Consider the following 22,428-nt stretch of genomic DNA (forward strand, 5'->3'; position numbering starts at 1 on the left):
CAATGTCATGTGCATGGACTCCTAGATGCAGGGTCTGATTAATGACAGGAATTTTAGTAAGCTCCATGTATAACTCACTAAACATTATTTCTGTGCAGAATAGCAAAATAATAGATATTTAAAGGATTGTATATTTTTTTTAGAATATATTCACTTTTACGATACTGTAGGTACAAAATCAAAATACATATGACCACCTGTCCATCCATTCATGCGTGTGTGAGGAAGCGAGTTGCATGCTCCGCCCCTGATCACATGACAGCAACCTCATCAAAGGTCCTTCATCCCAAGTGAGTGAGTTACATGCTCTGCCCCAGATTACATAACAGTGACATCATCACAGGTCCTGTAAGCACAGGGCTGCTGTCTGGCTAGGTCTTCATTAGCATTCCATAGCAACTGAGGCTGTGGGGGTTTGTAGGTTATGGAATACTAACGAACACCCACAGCAGCCATGTGTTTACAGGAGCGGTCATGATGTCATCATCATGTGATCAGTCCCCTGTGTGGGAGGAATTATCTGACCAGGGGGGTGATCAGTGTGTGCAGAGCTCTGTTGGGCTGATTTTCATTCCTGTTGTATGAAAAATGTATGTAGCAGAGCTGTGTGTGACATACATGTAGCAGAGCTGTGTGGCACATTGTGCCACCAGAAACACTAATACTCTATAATTTCCTAATACTTACTAGAATGGATAGATAGATAGATAGATAGATAGATAGATAGATAGATAGATAGATAGATAGATAGATAGATAGATAGATAGATAGATAGATAGATAGATAGATAGATAGATAGATAGATAGATAGATAGATAGATAGATAGATAGATAGATAGATGAATGATAGAACTTTTCTTTTAGGAAAGAAAATCAGGACACAAAGAAAGTTTTTCTTTTAAAAACAATATTTTCAATTTAATTGTTTAGTAAAGGCAATATCACATAATACTTTAATATTTATTTCTTTTGTGGGATAAAAGTATACATCCAAAAATATTGAATGGAAAATTGTGCTTTAAAACAGTACAGTCTTCTTTTTTTATACATGGGATTGTATTGTTTTTCCAAGTAAATGTCCAGCAAATTAGCTTGCATATTAGGTGTATAGTTCTTTTTCCCCCCAGATTCCTGCAAGACAGAGACATGTGCTTCACTTCATTTAGCAAAGGCACCCATGTAATTCTCCTTTAGGTAACACTAGACTGTGATCATCCGGGTCTGGCCGACTTTTTCATATCCACCTCTATGCAAGATTCTTTCAAAAGTCACATAAGAATTTCAAGGCAGTATTGTATTCCCTCATACCCTGGAAGATGCTCTGCAGGCCATTAAACTGTTCAGTATACCATAACGATATCTGGGCCGAACCGTGAAGCAAATGTGAAGTAGCAAAAGGCTATTCTGGTGTGAGAAAACACATAGTTCCTTCAGCTCCACAAACAGATGTTGCTACTGGATTGACATGTGGAACTAGCTCCTGCTGGAGAAAGGTAGAGTTTGCCATTAGGACAAACACACAGCTCATAGACAGTCTGTCGAGGGCCTACTGAGCTTGAAGAAGAAGGTGTAAAAGAACCTTGTGGTAAATTTGCTAGTCTGATGCTGCCTGCATCTAAAATTATCTGTTGGGAAAAAAGAGAATAAAACATAAAAAATCATGATATCCTAATAAACACAATTATATATAGCCTCAGTAGCAAATAATGAATAGCATGGAAGAATAATTAAAAGTTCTTTAATTGAGGTGATGGACACAAATCTTCAAAAAGCAGTACAGTTGTAGACACCCTGTTATGACATATATTATATTGAAATATACAACCAACAATATGTGCAATAAACAGTTATATATCAAAATATATAACTTTATTGTATAGTCATAATTAATATTATAAAAGAGGCAATCTGACAATGCAAAAAAATACACCAAAAGGCATCATATACAGTAGCGTTAAGTGAATCAAGCCTGTATACTCCTGTTTCAGGCTAAACTTTGCTAAAAGTTTGGTTCAGCACAATCCCAAACCGAGCTTTTAGCAAAGTTCTACCCGAAACAGGATTCTATTGGTTTTGCTCACTCAACACTAGTCCTGAACACTGGGGTATGACACTGTCTTAGTCTAGCTTCACACAGGTGAGCACAATATGGGACGGTGAATCCCCCCCTCCTATATCACGTTCCCTACCATGTGAAAGCCCCATGGATGAGAGGTGTGCGAAAACAGCCTTGCGTCACTGGGGGGATGAAGGGAATCCCCCAGCGTGGCTGTCACAGCTGTGGTAGAGGATCACTGAGTTCTCCCATTGCTTTCAATGGGGCTGTTGCTGCTTCCGCAAAACAATGGGTTTGTGATGTGAGGTCATGCAGCCAGATAGAACGTGCCGCGATTTGTTTCCCACATGGCATTGCATCATGTGTATGAACCCATTTAAATGATTGAATATGATAGCACCTCAGAAATAAGTGAGCTGATAAAGTAAAAGGTACAAAGACAAAGGAATTACCTGGTGCTGGCGGGGAGGTAACACAGAGGAAGCACACTCACCCACCAGCACCTCCAGTCCTGATTAGCAGCAATACATCCTTCCAACTTCTTATGCCCCCTGGGGCATCCAAATGAAAGAATGGAGATCTGCACACCAGCCCAAAGATCAGAGGAAATTTGGTGTAGATGCAAACAAATGATAGATTTGTAAAAAATCGCCTGCGCTCATAACCGTTGCAAACCGTGTGTGGGAGTATACGCCAAGAGCCACCCCCCTCATTATCAAGAGGCAGTGTGAGTGTTTTTTTTTTTATCTGTGCCCTGCACAGGTGTTATTGGCTCCTCCATTTGGTAGTCAGCCACCTGCATGGTGAGAGGAGGATGCATCTATATGCACTCCTCACCCAGTAAGTAACGGCCATTTTCTGTGATTGTTTTTAATTTTTTATTTCCCCTTCTGTGATGCATTTATATTAGTGTAGGGACCCACTACAACGCAAGGAACGGTGAAGTGGTTAGTGGGCTCATATATCTTGGCCAACATCCAACCAATGCCTTGCATTTATTATCTATCATTCACATGCAGTGTGGCATTAAGACTCCAGGGGGAGCCCAGGGTGGCAGTACCAATGTGGTTCACTGAAGGAAATGCAGGGCAACCCGCCGAATTATCATGGCGTCATTAATAGGTTGCTGGTCTGCATGGTGAACTACATATATCAGAATGGTCTGGCACCCTGTATCCACTATGTGTGGGAGTGTATTCCAAGCATCCACCCCCCTCATTATCAAGAGGCAGTGTGAGTGGTTGTCTTATCGGTGCCCTCACAGGTGTTATTGGCTCCTCCATTTGGTAGTCAGTTACCTGCATGGTGAGAGGAGGATGCATCTATATGCACTCCTCACTCAGTAAGTAACGGCCATTTTCTGTGATTGTTTTTAATTTTTTATTTCCCCTTCTGTGATGACCTTACTATAAATGGAGTCCACATTGGACTTTTCTCTTTTTTTAAAGAATTTTAATCCACAGACATAAAGAAAAAAGCCATAGATGCAGACAAGGATATAGGGTGCAACACGTTTCAGCACTTATAAGTGCCCTTTTCAAGCATGAAATGACAGAAATCAAACACACATTTTTATGTACTCTTAATCAGAAGACTCACCAAACAGAAGGCGTCCTGAGAAATCACATCATTGCGGCCCCCGATAAGAGCGTGCGTTTTATTAAAGCAATATTTATCAATCTGGAACTATTCATTTATTATATATATATATATATATATATATATATATATATATATATATATATATATATATACACGACTCTAATCAATACATTTGGGCCCCAATCAATATATCCTATAACTTCATGGTCGCAACTTTTGTATCTTTTTATATTCAATAATTCGGACCCTTTTAATACATTTATTATATTAAATTAATAGTATTAACTTATTCATTTATATAACAGACTTCAATTGATTACATCTAAATCTTTATTAAAAGGGCACATTCATGTTATTAGTAGAGATGAGCGAGCACCAAAATGCTCGAGTGCTCGTTACTCGAGCGAACTTTCAGTGATGCTCGAGAGTTCATTTCGAGTAACGAACCCCATTGAAGTCAATGGGCGACTCGAGCATTTTTGTATATGACTGGTGCTCCGCTAAGGTTTTCATTTATGAAAATCTTAGCAAATCACCAAAGTCATGTAAAAAACATAGAAATGGATAGGGCAGGCGAGGAGCAACATGCAGGGCTGCATTTCGGGCTCCGAGGTCTCACTATTAAGCCACAATAGTGGCAAGAGTGAGACCCCCCCGCACTGTCAGCATAAAGATCGTTCTCCCCTGCCACAGCTATAACAGCTGTGGCAGAGAAGAATGATGTTAGCCCATTGAATTCAATGGAGCCGGCAATACAGCCGGCTCCATTGAAAGCAATGGGCTGCCGGTGAGCGCGGGATGAATTTTCAGGAAGGGCTTAAAAATATAAGCCCTTCCCTGAAAATCATCCAAAACTGTGTAAAAATTAAAAATATATATATACTCACCTTGTCCCGGCAGACGGAGTTCAACCGCGGCCGGCCGGCAGTTCTCCTGAACTGCTGTGAGTAGTATTCAGCAGCCAGGGATTTAAAATCCCCGCCCGCTGAATGAGCTGCCTCTGATTGGTCACAGCCTCACCAATCGGAGGCAGCTCTCACTCACCCATTCACAAGTAACAAGCATCTCGAGCACCCTAATACTCAAACGAGCATCAAGCTCGGACGAGTATGCTCGCTCATCTCTAGTTATTAGCAAACTTTAAAAAAAACATTTCGTCCAACCAATAGTATTTATCAGACTTGCATAATATAGATTCTGAAATTATGTATACCGCACAGATGTGAAGTAGCATGGAACTGAACATAAAACACTGAATTTGAGTATTTTCAATTGCCCATTTGGTTGGATTTAGAACTGCATCCAAAATAGCAGCCCTTATTCTAAATTTCACATAGTATTGCAAGTTCAATATTCTTTATAAGTAAACGATTAATAAAATAATGTCTGATTTAGATATGTTGTTCTTCGTAAGACATATGATGCACAATATGGTTTGCATGTATACTGACCTCTCCGTCTGTGGACTGTAAATTAAGTTCTTTTCTACAGTTGGCTCTAAATTCTCCTGCTACAGCACTGATTTGTACTCCTTTTGGTGCTTCCATTGTTAATGATCTTGTTGGAGATTCAAGTCTGGAAATTTAGAACAAAGAAAAAATATCTCAGCATACACTTAAGCCAAACAATAACATTATAAAGATAGAATGAATATTTTTTACATTACTACTAGAGATGAGCGAGCATACTCGCTAAGGGCAATTACTTGATCAAGCATTGCCCTTAGCAAGTACCTGCCCGCTCGGGAGCAAAGATTCGGCTGCCGGCGGCGGGCGGGGAAGAGAGCGGGGAGAGCAGGGAGGAACGGAGGGGAGATCTCTCTCTCCCTCTCTCACCCCCCCCCCCCGCTCACCCCTGCTCACCGCCGCAACTCACCTGTCACCCGCGTCTTCCGAGCGGGGAGATACTCGCTAAGGGCAATGCTTGATCGAGTAATTGTCCTTAGCGAGTATGTTCGCTCATCTCTAATTACTACAATGTGTTGTCTTTATTTTCATTTTATTAGTATTTTTAGAATCATAATTTAATTTTAATTAATTTTCTTCATTTCTTACCCTGCCCATAAACGATGCAATCGGATGAGTTTCAATGGGCAACAGTGACATTTTCTCTTTGTTAATTGTCAACCACGAGGGCCAGTGTTCTCAAAACAATGATAGTTTTAGTTTTATGGTTCAAAAATATTTTATTAACTGCATTAAATATTTCAGTACAATTGCAGAAATACTCAAGATGTAATCAGGACCAAGCCACATTCCCTCATCTTTACAGATTCCGCAACCACCCAACATCCCATACAGATTTTTATAAAAACAAAACATAACAAAACATGCCACAATCCCCCATTACATATATCGCTGAACATCCCATTATTTGGGGATTTGAAAAATTAAAATAAAAGTATCCAGACATAAGTGAAAAATGAACTAGAAATTTAAAAGATGGGAAAGGCCCTAAAAAGAGAGAGAAAGAGGGAAAAAAGAAGAAAGTAAGGAAATTAGGAAAGTCTGTCCAGTCTGAGAACACCCCGAAGGCAAATCCACCAGCATATTAGAGCACAATGTCCATAGTAAAAAATGTGTCCGAGCAGTTTAGGGAGCGACAAGGCCACCACACAACCAAGCATCCAGCTCAGACGAAGCCCAAAACTGAGGCCATACCACCCAAGTTTTATAAAATTTAGAGTATCTCATCTCATCTTTGGCACAAAGTTCCTCCATGTGTTTTAAGATATCCATGGCTTCCAGTCACATCAATCGCAAAGGGGTTGATCTGCCTCACTGCCAGTAGAAAGAAGCGCAGTAAAATCACTGCAGGGGTTGCTAGCAGCCCATAGCTTTCAATAGGGCCATCGTCAGAAGCAGCGTCCCCATTGAGGGCAATTGGCATGGAGCTTTGTTCATGCGTTTTTCTGCACATCCATGCAGCGCTGTGCTTTGCACAGCATGGATGTGTGCAAAATAACGCTTGTGTAAACGAGGCCTGAGGGTGTGCTCAAACGTAGGGAATTTTTCACAGCAGGAACATTTACAGCTGCACGAAAATTCTGTGCAAAAAATGTGTACCTTTTGGTGCAAGTTTGTAAACAACTTTTGGTGTGGATCCACAGCATATTTCATCCCTTAGGGCCCGTTCAGATGAGCGTATGCGCTAATCCGCACGCACATGCGCGCGTTTGAACGTGCGCACAAAAATGCGCGTGAACGAAGGTCCGTGCTTTACATATGCGTGTTAGCAAATGTGATGTTGGCTGCATGGAGCGCATGTGGATGCGCTTCATACCTTGAGCTGTATCAGCATCCCAGCCAATATACACGGCGCCAGTATTTCAAGTATTGATAGTTGTGAGACACACGATTTTTCGCGCCCCAGCGAACTTTTGATTACTAGGTTTCTTCCTTTATATAACAGGCTGCACATCGTTTATTGGTGTTTACAACCAAACACATCCGGAACACAACATGGAGTGCTTTATGCAAAGGGAAAGACACAATAAAAAAAAAAAATTTTACATTGCTGTCTATTGGGTCGTTCACACGACCGGACTCGCGTGCAGCGTGTCCCATAGGAGCCAATGTTAAGAGCAGCGCAGTACGGAGCAAACTGGTACGCATGTCCTTTATTCGTTGCTGCGCGCGTTCGCACGCAGTAAAAACACGGCCATGTGAACACTTCATAGGAACCCCATAGTTTTATATAGGAGCGCAGTTTTGTGCGCGCGTATATGCACGCGAAAACACGCTCATCTGAACGGGCCCTTAAATTGTAGATACATGTCAAAGTCTAAACACAATGGTGCAGATTTTGATACAAATTTACTATGGATTTTTTCCACTGCAGAAACTCCACCACATGTGAACATACCCTACGGGTGGGCCACTACTCATAGGCCAGTGTTTTTCATTTTCCCCTTATGCTAAAATTTGCCTGCCAGCCCCTGTGCAGCACTACGCACGACTGCAACTTACCTCTCTTGCCTGAGGGGACATCCCAACACTGTTATACCTACCGGTAGCATGCCTTACTATTATGGGGGAAGAGGAGGCACCAAAATACAATTTTGCACAGGGCACCATCTAACCTAAGGCCATCCGCAGCTCTGATTGCTCTGGATGTTTGCTGCAATGTATCAGTCTACTGTATAGGCTGTTTAAAAAATCCCAGAGCCTTGCCTAGACTGAATACATTAACATATATTTCTGAGCACTGAGTATTGGCAGCAAAGTAAGGTGAAGAATTAAATAACAAACTATAATAGAAAATTTTATACAGAACAACCCTTTAGGAATGTTTTGCATGAAAGTAGCAAGGTTATGTCAATTATGCCCTTTTTTGCAATATTTAAAATTGCAACTGGGAAATTGAACTTGTGTGCTTAATTAAAAATATGCCCACATCAATAAAATCAAACAGACATGGAGACATTTATCAACCAATAGTCCCACTTGTGTTGTAATGACATTATTAAAGTGTATTAGAAAATACTTCAGTTAGACTATTCCTGAAGGTATTGTATTTTGTAAAATAAAACTAAGCCCCTGGAAGTTGTTCTTTTGCTGCAAGACTCGGCATGCAGTTACATCAGGCAGATATGCAGATGATTAGAGTTGTGGCGTGATTAGATGAACAGTGTTACTGTTGCATCCTAACCTGACGAGCGGCATACACAAACAAAAGAATAAGCACAGCTGTTCGTAACACAACCAAAAAGCACAACCGTGCAACGTAAATACAAAATGCAACTAAGGGAAAACCTTTCCCTGAAAACCCCCAACCTCAGAAGGGACCCCTGCCTAATCGGCAGACTGACTCCTCTGATAAGCACAGGCCCACACGCGTACCTTGACCACTAACAAATCCCTACCAGGGAGCCCTGAACACAACAATGAACAGTACAAGGTAAAAAAACTGTGCTACTTAGCTGGTGCAGTAGTTTGTAGCAGGGAACTGAAGCTCCAGAGACAGGCAGTACTCCTCACCAGCAGGGTCAGAAACGCTATCTTTTCTCCTTAGGGAAAACAACTATACTAGAAACTAAGTGAGGAGACTCAAATGGCCATGCACACTCCTCTGGGTAATATGCAAATAAGGGAGATGGAATAAATCCTCCACAATGCCACCTATCGAAAGGCAGCATTCCTTCAAGCCAAAGTCAGACTTTTTATACAAGCCTTGTTATAATGACCGGGAATTAAAAGCAAAACCAGACTCCATGTACATACAGCTGTTTCAGGGTTTTTGCCCTTCATCAGTGTACAGTAGGAGTCTGGCTTTGCTAGTGAGAGGCCTAGGATGGGGGTCAGAAACGCTATCTTTTCTCCTTAGGGAGAGCAACTGTACTAGAAACTAAATGAGGAGACTCAAATGGCCATGCACGCTCCTCTGGGTAATATGCAAATAAGGGAGATGGAATAAATCCTCCACAGTGCCACCTATTGAAAGGCAGCATTCCTTCAAGTCAAAGTCAGACTTTTTATACAATTCAGGAGCAAACTGAATTGGCCCGCACTGAAGTCAAACATAAGATAGACTAAATAGGGCAGGGAAACTAGAGACAGGTGAGAACTGACATCACTCACCTGACAACAGGCCCCTAAGCCCCAGGAAAGACAGATACTGCTAAAACTTGGTCCGACCTGAAAGCAAGGCGAAGATCTCAGAACCACTGCAACAGTTACCACCTGAGGCCCTAAAAGTGTTTCAAGCCTTGGCCTATAAAAAGACTCTCAAAAGCTACTTGTATATAGTAGACCTCTTTTTCGCTTGTGTAGAGCTTGTTGACCACTAGGCATGCTTCTACAAAGAGATTTTGCTTAGTAACAGAATTTGAGAGGAGGTAAATTATTGGAATGCGAGAAGCTGGATGCTCATATCGATGAATTGCCCACTACCTGGGCTTTTTTGACCAGATTATTAGGAGGTGTTGTGAACAGTGGATGCTTGATGGCATGCACACAAGGAGACCGGGCTCACGACACCATTGACACACCACCAATAGAAAGGATTATCTGACAGGAATGAACAACTGTAACTGTTTTATTGTCCTCCATCCAGAGACAGGTAACACTATCATTACAAGCCCCTGTGTATGTCAGAGCTATTTCTAGGCACTTTGCCAAAAGACGTTTGGTCTCATGGTGTCTGTCATGAGTACTGTCTATGACACCCACCTATTGCCTCCTCTGCTTGCAGTGGTGTTGTGAACGACAAAACTGGACTGCTATGGAGTGGAATCGGGTTGTTTTCAGAGATTATTCTAGGTTGAGTTTGGGCACTGATGATGGCTGTGTATGTGCCTAGAGACCTAAGGGTAAGAGCCTCAATCCTGCCTTTGCTTGATGTGGCACACTGCCCCCACTACTAGTGTGATTGTCTAAGGGGCCATCGCATATCACAGTTGGTCACCCGTAGTAGTGGTACGAGGGACAATGACAGCTCAGCAATATATTCAGGACATCCTGCAGCCACATGTGTTGCCAGAACTTCCAAGGGTGTCACAGGAATGCTTCCACAACATTTCCATACTTCCATGACCTGCCCAGTTGCAAATTACTTGCCAATAGAATATGTATGGAACTATCTGGGCTGCCAACTTTGACAGCCTGCGAGTTTTCGTGATCTGAAGGCTCAGTTACAGCAAATGTGCAACGATATGCCATAGTTTACCATATGGAACTTGTATGTCTCCATGCCAGCCTGTATCATATCTTACATCCAAGCTAGAGGTGGTAAAACAGGGTACTAGAGCCTACATGCCTACCCGTATCACATTTGGTATCCAAGCTAGAGCTAGGGTACTAGAGCCTCCCTTCAAGTATTCAATTTTCCCTTAATAAACTAACTTTTTGCTCTGATACTGTAATCACTTACTTATATCAACATTACAATGACACATATAAAGTTTCATACAAACCAGACAACTCCTTCTAGGTTAGGATATGTCATGCACATGTATGCTTTTTTTTTCGATTCAGTGCATCACTTTTCTTATGTATTGACAAATTCAGAGTTGATTGGGTATAAAAAAATTGGGGGGAAGCCATTTTTGTTCCCGGCAAAACACAATTTACTTAAAATTCTGAGTTTTCCCTAAAAGTTGACTGTTTCCGTCATAACATTTGCTATTATCGGTGATTATTCCTGTGCCTGTGTGCAGGCCATCTAGGTAAAGATAAGAAATACCTCATATGTGATAGCAACAAGGTGTTTCGTGCCAAAGAGCATGCTATGAAGTACTTGAGAGCAGAGGAGAATTGCAATGTTGCAAAAAGTAACATTTTTGTTGATAGCAGGGAGGATAACACTTTAATTCTTATGCATGATGAGACCACAGGCACTTTCAGGAAATGCACCATCAAGGAAAATCATATGACCATTACAGAAGAGTCTAAAGGTTGCTATCTTACTCTCCATACACCAGAGTCCAAAACAAGAACCTCAAAACCGAATAAACAGTGTGCAATTGGATTATTTAAATGGTTAAAGGAATGAGGTATAGATCTTAGCCTCACACTAATTGGCAGTGATACCACTAATGATATGCTTGGCTGGAAAAGTAGCATGCTTCACTGTGTTGAAGAGCTCCTCAACCAAAGACTTTTTAGGTCTTTCTTCTGGCTTCACATCAATGAGCAGCCATTCCATCATATTGTGGCAATGCTTGATGGACCAACCTCTTCAGATAAAGGCTGGTGTAGTACATTTGGTAGACTCTTTTCCATAGTTGAGACTCTGGATAGAAAGACTTAATTTGATCCAATTCCATTTCTAAAAAATCTCTTGTTGATATCAGTGAGAATATTGCTAGCCAAATGAGCACTCACAGCATAGTAGCATGAAAGTATTTTCATGCAATAGTGAAAGGCAAGCTTGATCCTGAAGTAGCAGCTCTTAAATGTGGTCAACTATCACACAGCAGGTGGCTTACCTGTGGCATGAGGGGCATGCTGCTCTATATGAGCAAGCATGATCTTGGACCTGAGGCTATAGAGGTCTTGAAGCTGCATGAAACCTGGGTAACACAAGTTTACGTTCCTATGTTCTATGAGATTAAGGTGAAACATGAGATCAAGTATGGACCTTAACATCTCATAAAGTTAATTCAATTTTGGCAGAAGCAAGATGCAAGGGTCAAGAATGCCCCAAAGCCCTGCCTAAAAGGCAGATCCTGGTGGGCTCATCCTGAGAATGTACTCGTCGCTCTTCTTTGTTCTGATGATACAAGACAGAGAGTGTTTGCAGTTGATACAATGATGGCAGTCAGGGCTGGAAGTGAACAAGTTTCCACTGCAGTGCAGTCTTTTGTAGTTCCCGAAACATTAAACCTCGATGCTTGCAACCCCAAAGCGCTCATTGATTGGGAGGCAGAAACCATCACTGAACCAGTTTTCAAAGCAAATAAGTCTTTGGCACAACTTGATGCATTGCAAGTTGCCCACCTGGAGCTTCCTCCATATTTACTACACACTCAAAGTTATGAGAGAGCAGTCCAATTGGTTACAGAGGCAGCTGAATCAGCGTGTGATTGGGCCAAGAGAGATGGCTTTATACGAACACAGTTGCATAATTGGGAAGTGATGCCTTCTTTGAAAACTTTCTAAAAGTGTTTCAAGCTTAAATTATAACTATATCGTTGACTGTCTGGAGTTTTGCTTTTGTGCACTAAAACAGAATGCGAATATATTGAAATTTACTGGTCATTTATTACTAGCAGTGACTAAAGTAGGTTTTATATTACTTCCATCTTAATTATTAAATGAATGTTATTAATTTATACAAAATGTCTTTATAGTATCAATAAAAGCCAAGTGTAATATGATTAATAGGAACATTATCGCATAATTTTAATGACCATTTCCTGGTATGTAAACCTCAATATTTTACAAAAATAATACCAGAAATGAATTCTCCATATCCAAATACATTAGGTTCCAAATGTGCAAGCCAATGTATAAAAAAAATTGTGATTTTCACTGACACATGACATACCCTATTCTAGGTGCTTGATATTTTTTGACAATGAGTGTACATAATAAAAACACATATTTTGCAAATGACAGTGGAAACACTGTGAGCTTACGTTGCTTCAGGTTACAATATTGATACATTTCGCAATGATAGTTACTGATTAGATATTATTTTGATCTCCTAGAAATTAAATGTCACTCAGCATTATGGTAACTTTAGAGGTGACAGTTACTTTCTATAATACTGCATGTTTTTATTAGTAAAAGTAAAGAACATCTAGAGTTCTAGTACCACAAACTTCAGTGTAATAGTCCAGGCACTAAATAGTTGTTCTTGCTTGTTTTCTGTAAACATTTTTTTTTGTATGTTCAGCCATTGTCAGGGTCAATTCGAAGGCCTGTTGTACAGATGTGTATTTCTCTTTACAGATATTTCTATTTATGACAACATTCTTCTTTTTATGTGTTTTCCTTTTCAATGGCTGTTAAACCACCACTAAAATAGGAATTGCTGTAAACCTTATAAAACTTAAAGAAACTTGTAAGTTCAAAAAAATATACCATTCATACAAGAGAAACTAAAGGTGGCATGAAACACAGGCTAGTAAAAAGGAAAATGTAATGTACTTTATGCTGTCCTCGCTGAAGGCGTCATAAAGTAGTGTAAGACGTGGATTTCAGCTGTGTGTCACTTATAGGGTAATGTGCAGTGCTTTTTAAGAGCTTACAGCTTGTTGCTGTATGTTTCTGCAGCTTCCAGCAAGAGATAAGTTCAGTTTATTCATGAGGGCCTAGTAGCCCCAGCTACCCACCCAGATTAGCAGCTTTCTAAAGGTCTATTTACACTTAAAGGGGTTGTCCCGCGCCGAAACGGTTTTTTTTTTTTCAAACCCCCCCCCCCCCCCCCGTTCGGCGCGAGACAACCCCGATGCAGGGGTTAAAAAAGAACACCGGAGAGTGCTTACCTGAATCCCCGCGCTCCGGTGACTTCTTACTTACCTGCTGAAGATGGACGCCGGGATCTTCACCCTCGGTGGACCGCAGGGCTTCTGTGCGGTCCATTGCCGATTCCAGCCTTCTGATTGGAATCGGCACATGATGGGGCGGAGCTACACGGAGCCCCATTGAGGAAAGAAGAAGACCCGGACTGCGCAAGCGCGGCTAATTTGGCCATTAGACGGCGAAAATTAGTCAGCTCCATGGAAACGAGGACGCTAGCAACGGAGCAGGTAAGTGAAAAACTTCTTATAACTTCTGTATGGCTCATAATTAATGCACAATGTACATTACAAAGTGCATTATTATGGCCATACAGAAGTGTATAGACCCACTTGCTGCAGCGGGACAACCCCTTTAATGATTATCAATCAAAATTCATTTAGGCGAACGCATTTGAGCAATCATCATGCAGTGTGAATGCGAAAAAAACGCTTAGTTGAAGTTTTTGGTTGTTTAAGCTGATTTTTCAGTGCTGACAACCTTAGCAGTGACATCAGCACTCATGCACTTGTTCAAAAGACTGTCAGCGTATGAAAAAAGGTCTTAAATATACAGTGTAATAGCTAGAAGACTTGCTGGCAGTTGCCGTAACAGACAGAAATGTGGTAAACTCTTAAAAAACACTGCATATTACCCTATAAGTAACAGACCATTGAGATCAGCATGTCTGTCACTACCTTATGAGGCCTGCATAAAGTACATGACAGGTTCTCTTTAAGATATTAAGGGGGTTGTCCCACTTTTAGCTGTTTTACTGCATAACGCAGACAGCTCCATGCATTGAGCAATGGCCCAACTGGGTACTGCAGGCTGTGTCCTACTGAAGTGAATGAAAATCGGCCTGCAGTCCCAACCCAGGCCACCGCACAATGTACAGAGCTGCCTGTTTCCTGCAACAAAACAGCCAGAAATGGGGCAACCCCTTTAATGCTAAGAACAGAAACACCTCTGATTGAATGGAATATATTAGGGTCATTCCACAATAAATATGCAACACAAGCACAGAGTTGAACCTGAGTAACTTTTAGTCATTACCTACGAACTAATGAAAGTAACCATGCTGAATATGTATGAATTTATGTAGATCGAATGTTGTCACCATTATAAAGCAGAAACTGTTGGTAACACATTCTTGAGAGGTCGGTAAAATGAGTACCCAGCTTGGTGGGGGTGGGGGGTGGGGTAATAAATTACCTAAAAGTCCTGCGTAATAAGTTGGTGCTATACAAATAACAAGATTTATTTTATAGTAATTCAGTGAATGGAGGCATGTCAGAGGTTTCTTAAAGTCGCCCACTTATATTCACTGTGAGCTGTTAGTCATTCATCGATGATCAACTGACTGTTTACACTAAGAAGGAAGTCACTCCTTAGCCTTCTCGTTTCAATCAGATGAAACAAAGTGACTAGTGACTAATGAGCAATTTCTTGCTCAGTACCATATCATGTCCTGCTTCTACACGGGACAACTATCACTCAAACAAGTGATGTTTCAGCCAATAGTCGGCCCATATAAAGATGCCTTTAGCCAACCAAGAGCCAACCAACATGTCTAACATGATGCACTAAAGCCGGTTTCACACAGCCAAGATTCTTACGTGAGAATTGTGCCTTGCAAGATGCACAAATCTCACAAAAATATGAACCCCATTATTTTCAATGAGGCTAAACACATGACTGATATTTTTTTCCCACATCACACTGCGATGTGGGAAAAAATTAGAGACACGTCTTGTCTTTGGACATGCCCTTGCATTACATCGCCCATTGTTATTAATGGGAGATACTCTGTGATCGCTACTTCCCCAAAATGATGCAAGGTGGTTTTGATACAAAAAACCCCTTACAGGGAAATTTCACACTGGTGAGTGTGATATCGGGCCACGTTTCACGTCCCTATATTGTACTCACCTGTGTTCGCCATTGTGATGGATTTAGCACATCTTCTACCTGACTGGTCTAGTTTTTATACTGTCTTAATTTTAGACAGCATTAATAAGTTTGCCCCGATGTCTCCGTTCAAAAGTTTTGCTTTCAAGTTGCATGATAACTATATAAAGTATCATAAAAAGGCCGTCCTAATAGAAACCCTTCTTCATTCAATATGTCAGAAATTGTCTTCAAAGTGCTTTTCAGCTTGTATAGCAATTTTGAGTGCTTTCTGTGATCTGGTATGACTTCAAGCCGGCAATCTATTCCATTAGATGACTTCTACCTGTAACAATACTATACAAAGATATGGAAGGTGTGCTATTTTTTTTCTTTTTAGATCTATTCTACACCTTAAAAGCTAAGGAATTTATTATATGTAATCAAATAGTTGTATTTTAACATAATGCTACTTTATGAAGTTCTGCTCTATTAAAGAGTTTTTATTGAATAAAGCATTTGCTCTACGGATGTAAAGATACAGTGTGAAAAATACATCATTTTCAAACAGTAGTCTATGAGAGAAAATATTCTTTGAACATCCAATGCTTTCTTGCTGCATGAACAATTTCCATCTCATTATGCTTAGCATTAGCTTTTAGGATTATCAAGCAGTCATTATCTGAAAGTCACTGGCATCCACTAACAATGTCGCTTACGCTGACATGTAAGAAAAAAAGCTATTAAATGTGATCTCCCTCTTCTCCCATGGGCCTCAAGGGTGAAAAACAACAACAAAATAATTTACCTCTATATTAAAGAGGTGAAAGAGGCCACTATTTCTAACATGAATCTATTTACTTTGTCTGATGCATTAATATCCCTTATCTGTAACTAAAGGATAAAAGCAATTAAAAAGTATAATTAGGGATCAAATAGAATTTAACTGCAAATTAAAATGTTCATTTGAGCATAGGTAAGTTTGTAGGCTTTACCCATTTACTGTATATTGTTTTTTTAGACTTTTAAAGACACACTGTTTCATAAAATGTTCTTACATTTTATTATATTTGGAATGAATCTAAAAATGTTATACAGTATTTTGCCACATTTATATGTGCTTTAGATTTACTATGTAAATGAAAAACTATTCCATGATGATCTTAGTATAATACCTTTCCAGCTCAGCCCACTCTGAGAAGTCCTTTTTGAGTAGACTAAAACAAGTAAAAAGTTGAAGGATGTACTGCATATTCACTATTGAATTAAAAGTTCTGTGGATCTCTGCATCAACCAACCAGATTCCAGATGTCCTCTCAAAACCATGAATATTTTGTGTAAGAATCAAAGGACATGGATCTGGTGTGCCACACTGATTTGTCTTTGGGATAAATCTAGAGATGACACCTGAGGAACCCCGGCCTTTACCCTTTTACCCCATTCGTTGGGATCTGGACATTGATATGAGATCCTGAGGCTTTACACTAGAATTGATCCCAATTATGTGGCTTTTAATGCAACTATAGACATAAGCATGCTACTTGATTGGGTGAACAGAGGCCTAGTCAAAGGAGTCCGGAATCAAGGCTGGCAGTATATACTCTAACATGAAATACAGTTTAGGGCTCAGGGCACAAACAGCAGGTTGATCTGATTGATGTACAATATACTGCAATACTTCAGTATTGCAGAATATTGTACATTAATATATATTCTAGCAAGCCCTGTTATAGGCCTTAATAGGAAGACATGTATAAAAGGTCTGGGAGCCTTCATAGGGCCAGTCTACCTTGCTAACCAAAAAGCATCCCACAATCTTGTCACAGGGATGCCAATAGGAAACACAGGACAAGTTATACAGCTTTTAGTTGCTTACTTTTCTATATAGGATCCATTAATCCACAAACTTTAACACGGTGATCATCAGTACTCTTGCCGTCGCTATTCGCCAGGATGTAAAATTATCCCAATTTTCGCCAAATTGAATTGGGTAAGTCTTAGCTAATTTTTTACAAAAATTGTAGAAAAATCAAATTTCCCAAAAAGCCTTCTAAAGAGGTAAGTGTGCAGCCAATCACCAAATGTGCCCTTCATCTTGCATATGGGCAGCAGTTTCACTGGAAGCTATATATAACTTAGGCACAGTGTAACCATTGTACATTTTACAGCTGTGCACAGGACAGAGAACCTGCTTCATGTTTGCATGACAATACAAAACTTGATGTGCACTTAAGGAGAGATATTGTGCATAGGATATATTTCTGACAGTGTGAAAGTTTACATACTACAAAGAGATGTTGAATGGGGTTGTATTGCTGGGACAGGAGAAAGAAGATGCATCATGTTTAAATGCCTATACAAAACATTGTCTGTACATTGAAAAAGATATTCTTCAGAGCTTATATTTCTGCTGCTGTCACAGGATATAGCAACAAAGAAGACAGACAAACTATGGTTTAATGTGGAGAATATTACATATCTCTATTTGTGGTCTCAGAAGATGTTCAAAGTTGTCCAACCACTAAAAATTATTTGCAGGCCTTATGCAGCTACCTGTGGGTGAGGGAAATAAAATTACACTGCACAAAAAGGGACAGTTCATAAAATACAAGGTATACTCTGTGGCCTACCGTTCTTACCTATCATGCCACCTAGGGATAACAGCCTAGTAAAACAAAAAGAAATCCAAACAGAAAGCAGCAAAATGCATAGTGTGTGAATGCAGCCTCATATGTTTTTCAAAATCATAGGTAAAGCTACCACAAATTATTTGCAGGCTTTAAGCTACCTGTAGTCTTCTGCAAACTGCAAATTAAGCTGAAAAGTTACATATAGCTAAACTAAAAAATAAACCCTAATAAAATTTTTAAAAAGTAGAAAGAAAGGAGTAGAGGATGCATTGGTACTGGTGGGGATAGAGGTGGCAGAGGATGGGCCAATTTGGCATTTCAAGCAGCTCCTACTGAAGTAACAACTCCATGTTCTTAAGGAGGTGAGGCAAACCTATGATAGAGAATAGATTTATGCACTCCAACAACAAGAACAGGTGTGCGGCACTCAGGAACTAGTATCTTCATATGGTATTATGAAAAAATTCAAACTATTTATTGTGTCTCAATGGTATCCATCAGATATGCAACGTTTCGACCTGTGTGGTCTTTGTGATGCTTGACAAAGACCGGACAGGTCAAAACGTCGCATATCTGATGGATACCATTGAGACATAACAAATGGTTTGAATTTTTTCATAATACCATATGGAGTAAGATACTAGTTCCTGAGTGCCGCATACCTGTTCTTATTGTTGGAGTGCGTATAGAAGATCGATGGGTCAACGGTCGCTGTGTTGCTGGCACCTAGCATTGTTTTTCTCCCCCACTGAGTGGATGATTGCGGTGTGCCGCTGCCTGCTTATCTGCTTCAGAGAATAGATTTACATCAAAGACCACACAGCTCTCCTCCTGATTCCTCCAAGTTTCCTCCTCCTACTTCTCCCCCATATGAACAATATGTCTATATGGAAATACAATATATATTAAAAAATGTTAAACAATATACAACTATAACTGGAAAAATATAAAGTTTAAAAAAAACTGCCCATGCCTCCATCATTCCCGCCTTGTTCACCCAAACTCCACATCCAGAATTATATATCAAAATGGTCATAAAAAAATAGGGAATCCACTTTAATAATTTAGTCAGTTTGAATTTGCAAATTTAAAGGGAACCTATCACCATGTTAATGCTGCCTGAACTGCATAATTTGCAGATTGATTTTAAACAAAGCTTCGTGTTAAGGAGGTGGGGCTGCACACGCCTTTTCCCTCCTGCATTATCTAGAGTGACAGCTCTCTTCCTATACATAGAGAGCTGTCACTCTAGGTGATCCAGGCAGTAAGAGGCCGATGCAGGCTTGCCCCTGTGACTTGGAGCTCTGTTTGGAATGAATCTTCAATGTATGTGTTTATTCTGAAACGCTGTGACCTTTTAGAATAGGGCATACATTAGTGCACTGCACTTGTCTGTGCCATGCAGCATGAACATTTTCACAAGTTCGCTTTAAAGAATAAAGATCTGCTAATGAAAAGCATATTTTTAAAAACATTTTGTTCACATTACACTTACTAAAACAAAAAAACTGTTTGCAGTTTAAAAGTAAACTTTGCAGTGCTCTTTTGCTGGGATTTTTGGGGAGTGAAGGCTTGAAATTTAAGTCCTACCCCGAAAATAACCCCTAGCCGCATGAAAAACAAAAAAAAACAATACATCACCCAAGAGGCATTGTCCGCTCCACTGCATGTCCTCTGCATCTCCAGAACAGCAACTCAATGTGATGGCTGTGATTGGTTCATCAAGCGCTGCAGTGATTGGCTGAGCCGCAGTGCTCAAGAACCAATCAGAGGCAGTGCTTCCTGGAATGGGGTTTTCGAAACCCCTGACCAGGAAGCGCTGCCTGAAGACTACCAACAAGCTCTGGCTGTAGACAACCCCTCTTAGGTGATGTACTAGTAATTATTAGGAAATTATAATACCAGTGTTCCCCTTTTCAAATGCGTTGGTCAGGCTCTGTGTTTTATATATGTTGTAGGACCTTCAATTACATCACTAGGGGATGGAGTGATGACATTACCAGGATAGGAGCATGAGAAGCACTCACATACATACTCACTGACAAATGGTCATTAGTAGTTTGATTGTCTTATTTTTTCATGCAGCTAGGGCTATAAAAGTTGCATCGTACTGCATGAAAACTGCGTTTTTGTGCAATGCGATGCAACAGAAAGGAAGGCTCCATAGGGAAACATGGGTTACTAAACATTGCAAATCGCAGCTGTATAGAGCATGCCACGATTTTGTATTCTCGCAATGTAGCAAGCTGCAAAACATTGCTAATGTGAAAGAACCCATTGAAAAGCATGGGCTTCACATATATGCGTTTCGTAGCACTGCCGCATTGTGAGAAAATCGTGCGATTCTGTTGCCCATGTGAAACCAGCCTAAAAAAGAAAGGGTTGTTACACCACCATGTGTTCAAAATCACTAGAATGTTTGTAGCCATTTAGGACCAAAACAGATGGAAATATACCATTACTTTTGCTGTAAAAGTTACTGAAACCCCCAAAATTCCTACTTCACAATTGACCTCTCAAAGTCGATTGAAAATAAGTCCAAAAAAGCCGTCGAACTCAATTATAAATTGGTTCCATGATGCTAATGTACACAAAGCCTAAAGGCCCATTTACACGGAGCGATGATTGCTCCAAAATCGATAAATAGCGATTGTTTGAGCAATAATCGTTGAGTCTAAATGTGTGGCCATTGTGCACTTTTCAGACACTGCTAGCTGATAGTTAAAGGGGTTGTCTCGCGAAAGCAAGTGGGGTTAAGTACTTCTGTATGGCCATATTAATGCACTTTGTAATATACATAGTGCATTAAATATGAGCCATACAGAAGTTATTCACTTACCTGCTCCGTTGCTGGCATCCCCGTCTCCATGGCTCCGTCTAATTTTGGTGTCTTCTTGCTTTTTTAGACGCGCTTGCGCAGATGGGTCTTCTCCCTTCGGCTTGGCTCGGCAGCAGCGACGTTTTGGCTCTGCCGCTTGTACGCGTCATCGCGTAGCTCCGCCCCCGTCACATGTGCCGATTCCAGCCTCCTGGCAACCCCTTTAAGTTCAGGCCAACCTAAAAATCGTCCTTCAGCCTTATCAGTAGTTCTCCACGGGTAGTGCTGATAGCATTGTTACCCGTCGGAGAACAAAGGAACTAAAAGCTGAGTAGCTACTTAATAGTTTATGCAAAATATGCAGATATAATGGAAAATACAAATAATGTCTTTCTATTGCAGTGTACAGATACTTGTACTAGGGCATTTAATTTTCAGCATATGATCACTTTAACCTATATTTATACACCTTCCCAAATGCAATGTTTTAGGTAAAATGCTATTTCAGCTTTTCTCAAAAAATGTTTAAGAGCAATATGATTTAAATTCACTGGTGAATATATTATGTATAATTAAATAACATGTAGGAAGCTATAGTTATAAAGCTGGGATGAACCAAAAACACCTTGTTGAACTTTACATTTTTACTGCAAATATAGCAAGTAAATATGACCCCTATTGAGGGCATGCACCTTCCTGATAATTATACTAGGCATATTTCTTATGTTTGACTTAAAAATCTTTTATACTGAGATTTTTATCATAATATGAAAGAGCTAGAGAGCAGTTCATCTCTCTCTGACATAGAACTATAACTAAAATAATGATGCAAGGAAGCAACAACATCCCTGAGGAGCATACAGAACCAAAATGTAGGGCAATGCTATTATCATTTCCCCTGAAGACTGAAACAAAACTGTACAAAAAAAATCTACTGGTTCTAACCCTTATTAGGAATATTCTAAAAAGATAGTTATGGAAAGAAATCACATATTGAAATAAATGTGAAAGCTAGTTATTAATGATTTTTTCTCAGAAACTGCATTAAGAAAATATAAATACCATCAACCTAATATGGTGAACTGTGAATATTAAACTACTATATATTTTATTAACTTAAGGGCTCAGTCAGACGAGCAAATTTTTCACACATTATAGGGGCGGGGAAAAAAAATCGCACATCGTGTGTAGAAAAAAAATTGCATGAGTGGGTGCCTTTGCACTCACATGTCCTATATTTTCTGCTTGTAAAAAACGGACATGTGACCGCTTTCATTGGAAAGCATTGGTTCTAATAGATCAGTTTTGAAAACGCGCCTATACATGTGTGAAAAATTCACTCGTCCGACTGAGCCCTAAGTGTTCAGGTCCAGGTTTCACAGGTATACAAGAGGCTAAATGAAAGCAAATTTGTACTAAATGATTTACAAATATGCAACATTACTATAACTATAGTCGGTCCCATGAACAGAATGGAGCCAATATCGG

The 22,428-nt window shown here is 40.1% G+C and overlaps 1 protein-coding gene across 1 annotated transcript in view; it reads right to left on the reverse strand.

Annotated features, from left to right (window-relative positions):
* Positions 1-1,430: 1,430 nt before the first annotated feature.
* Positions 1,431-22,428, reverse strand: part of SGCZ (sarcoglycan zeta) — a 648,899-nt gene continuing 627,901 nt past the window's right edge. Inside the window, exons 8-9 of the mRNA XM_066574655.1 lie at positions 5,110-5,233; positions 1,431-1,625 (exon numbers count right to left, since the gene is read on the reverse strand). Coding sequence (XP_066430752.1) covers positions 1,431-1,625; positions 5,110-5,233 — 319 coding nt within the window. The remainder of the gene's footprint in view (positions 1,626-5,109; positions 5,234-22,428) is intronic.

The sequence above is a fragment of the Eleutherodactylus coqui genome, chromosome 7 (genome assembly GCF_035609145.1).
Source record: "Eleutherodactylus coqui strain aEleCoq1 chromosome 7, aEleCoq1.hap1, whole genome shotgun sequence".
NCBI classification, from domain to species: domain Eukaryota; kingdom Metazoa; phylum Chordata; class Amphibia; order Anura; family Eleutherodactylidae; genus Eleutherodactylus; species Eleutherodactylus coqui.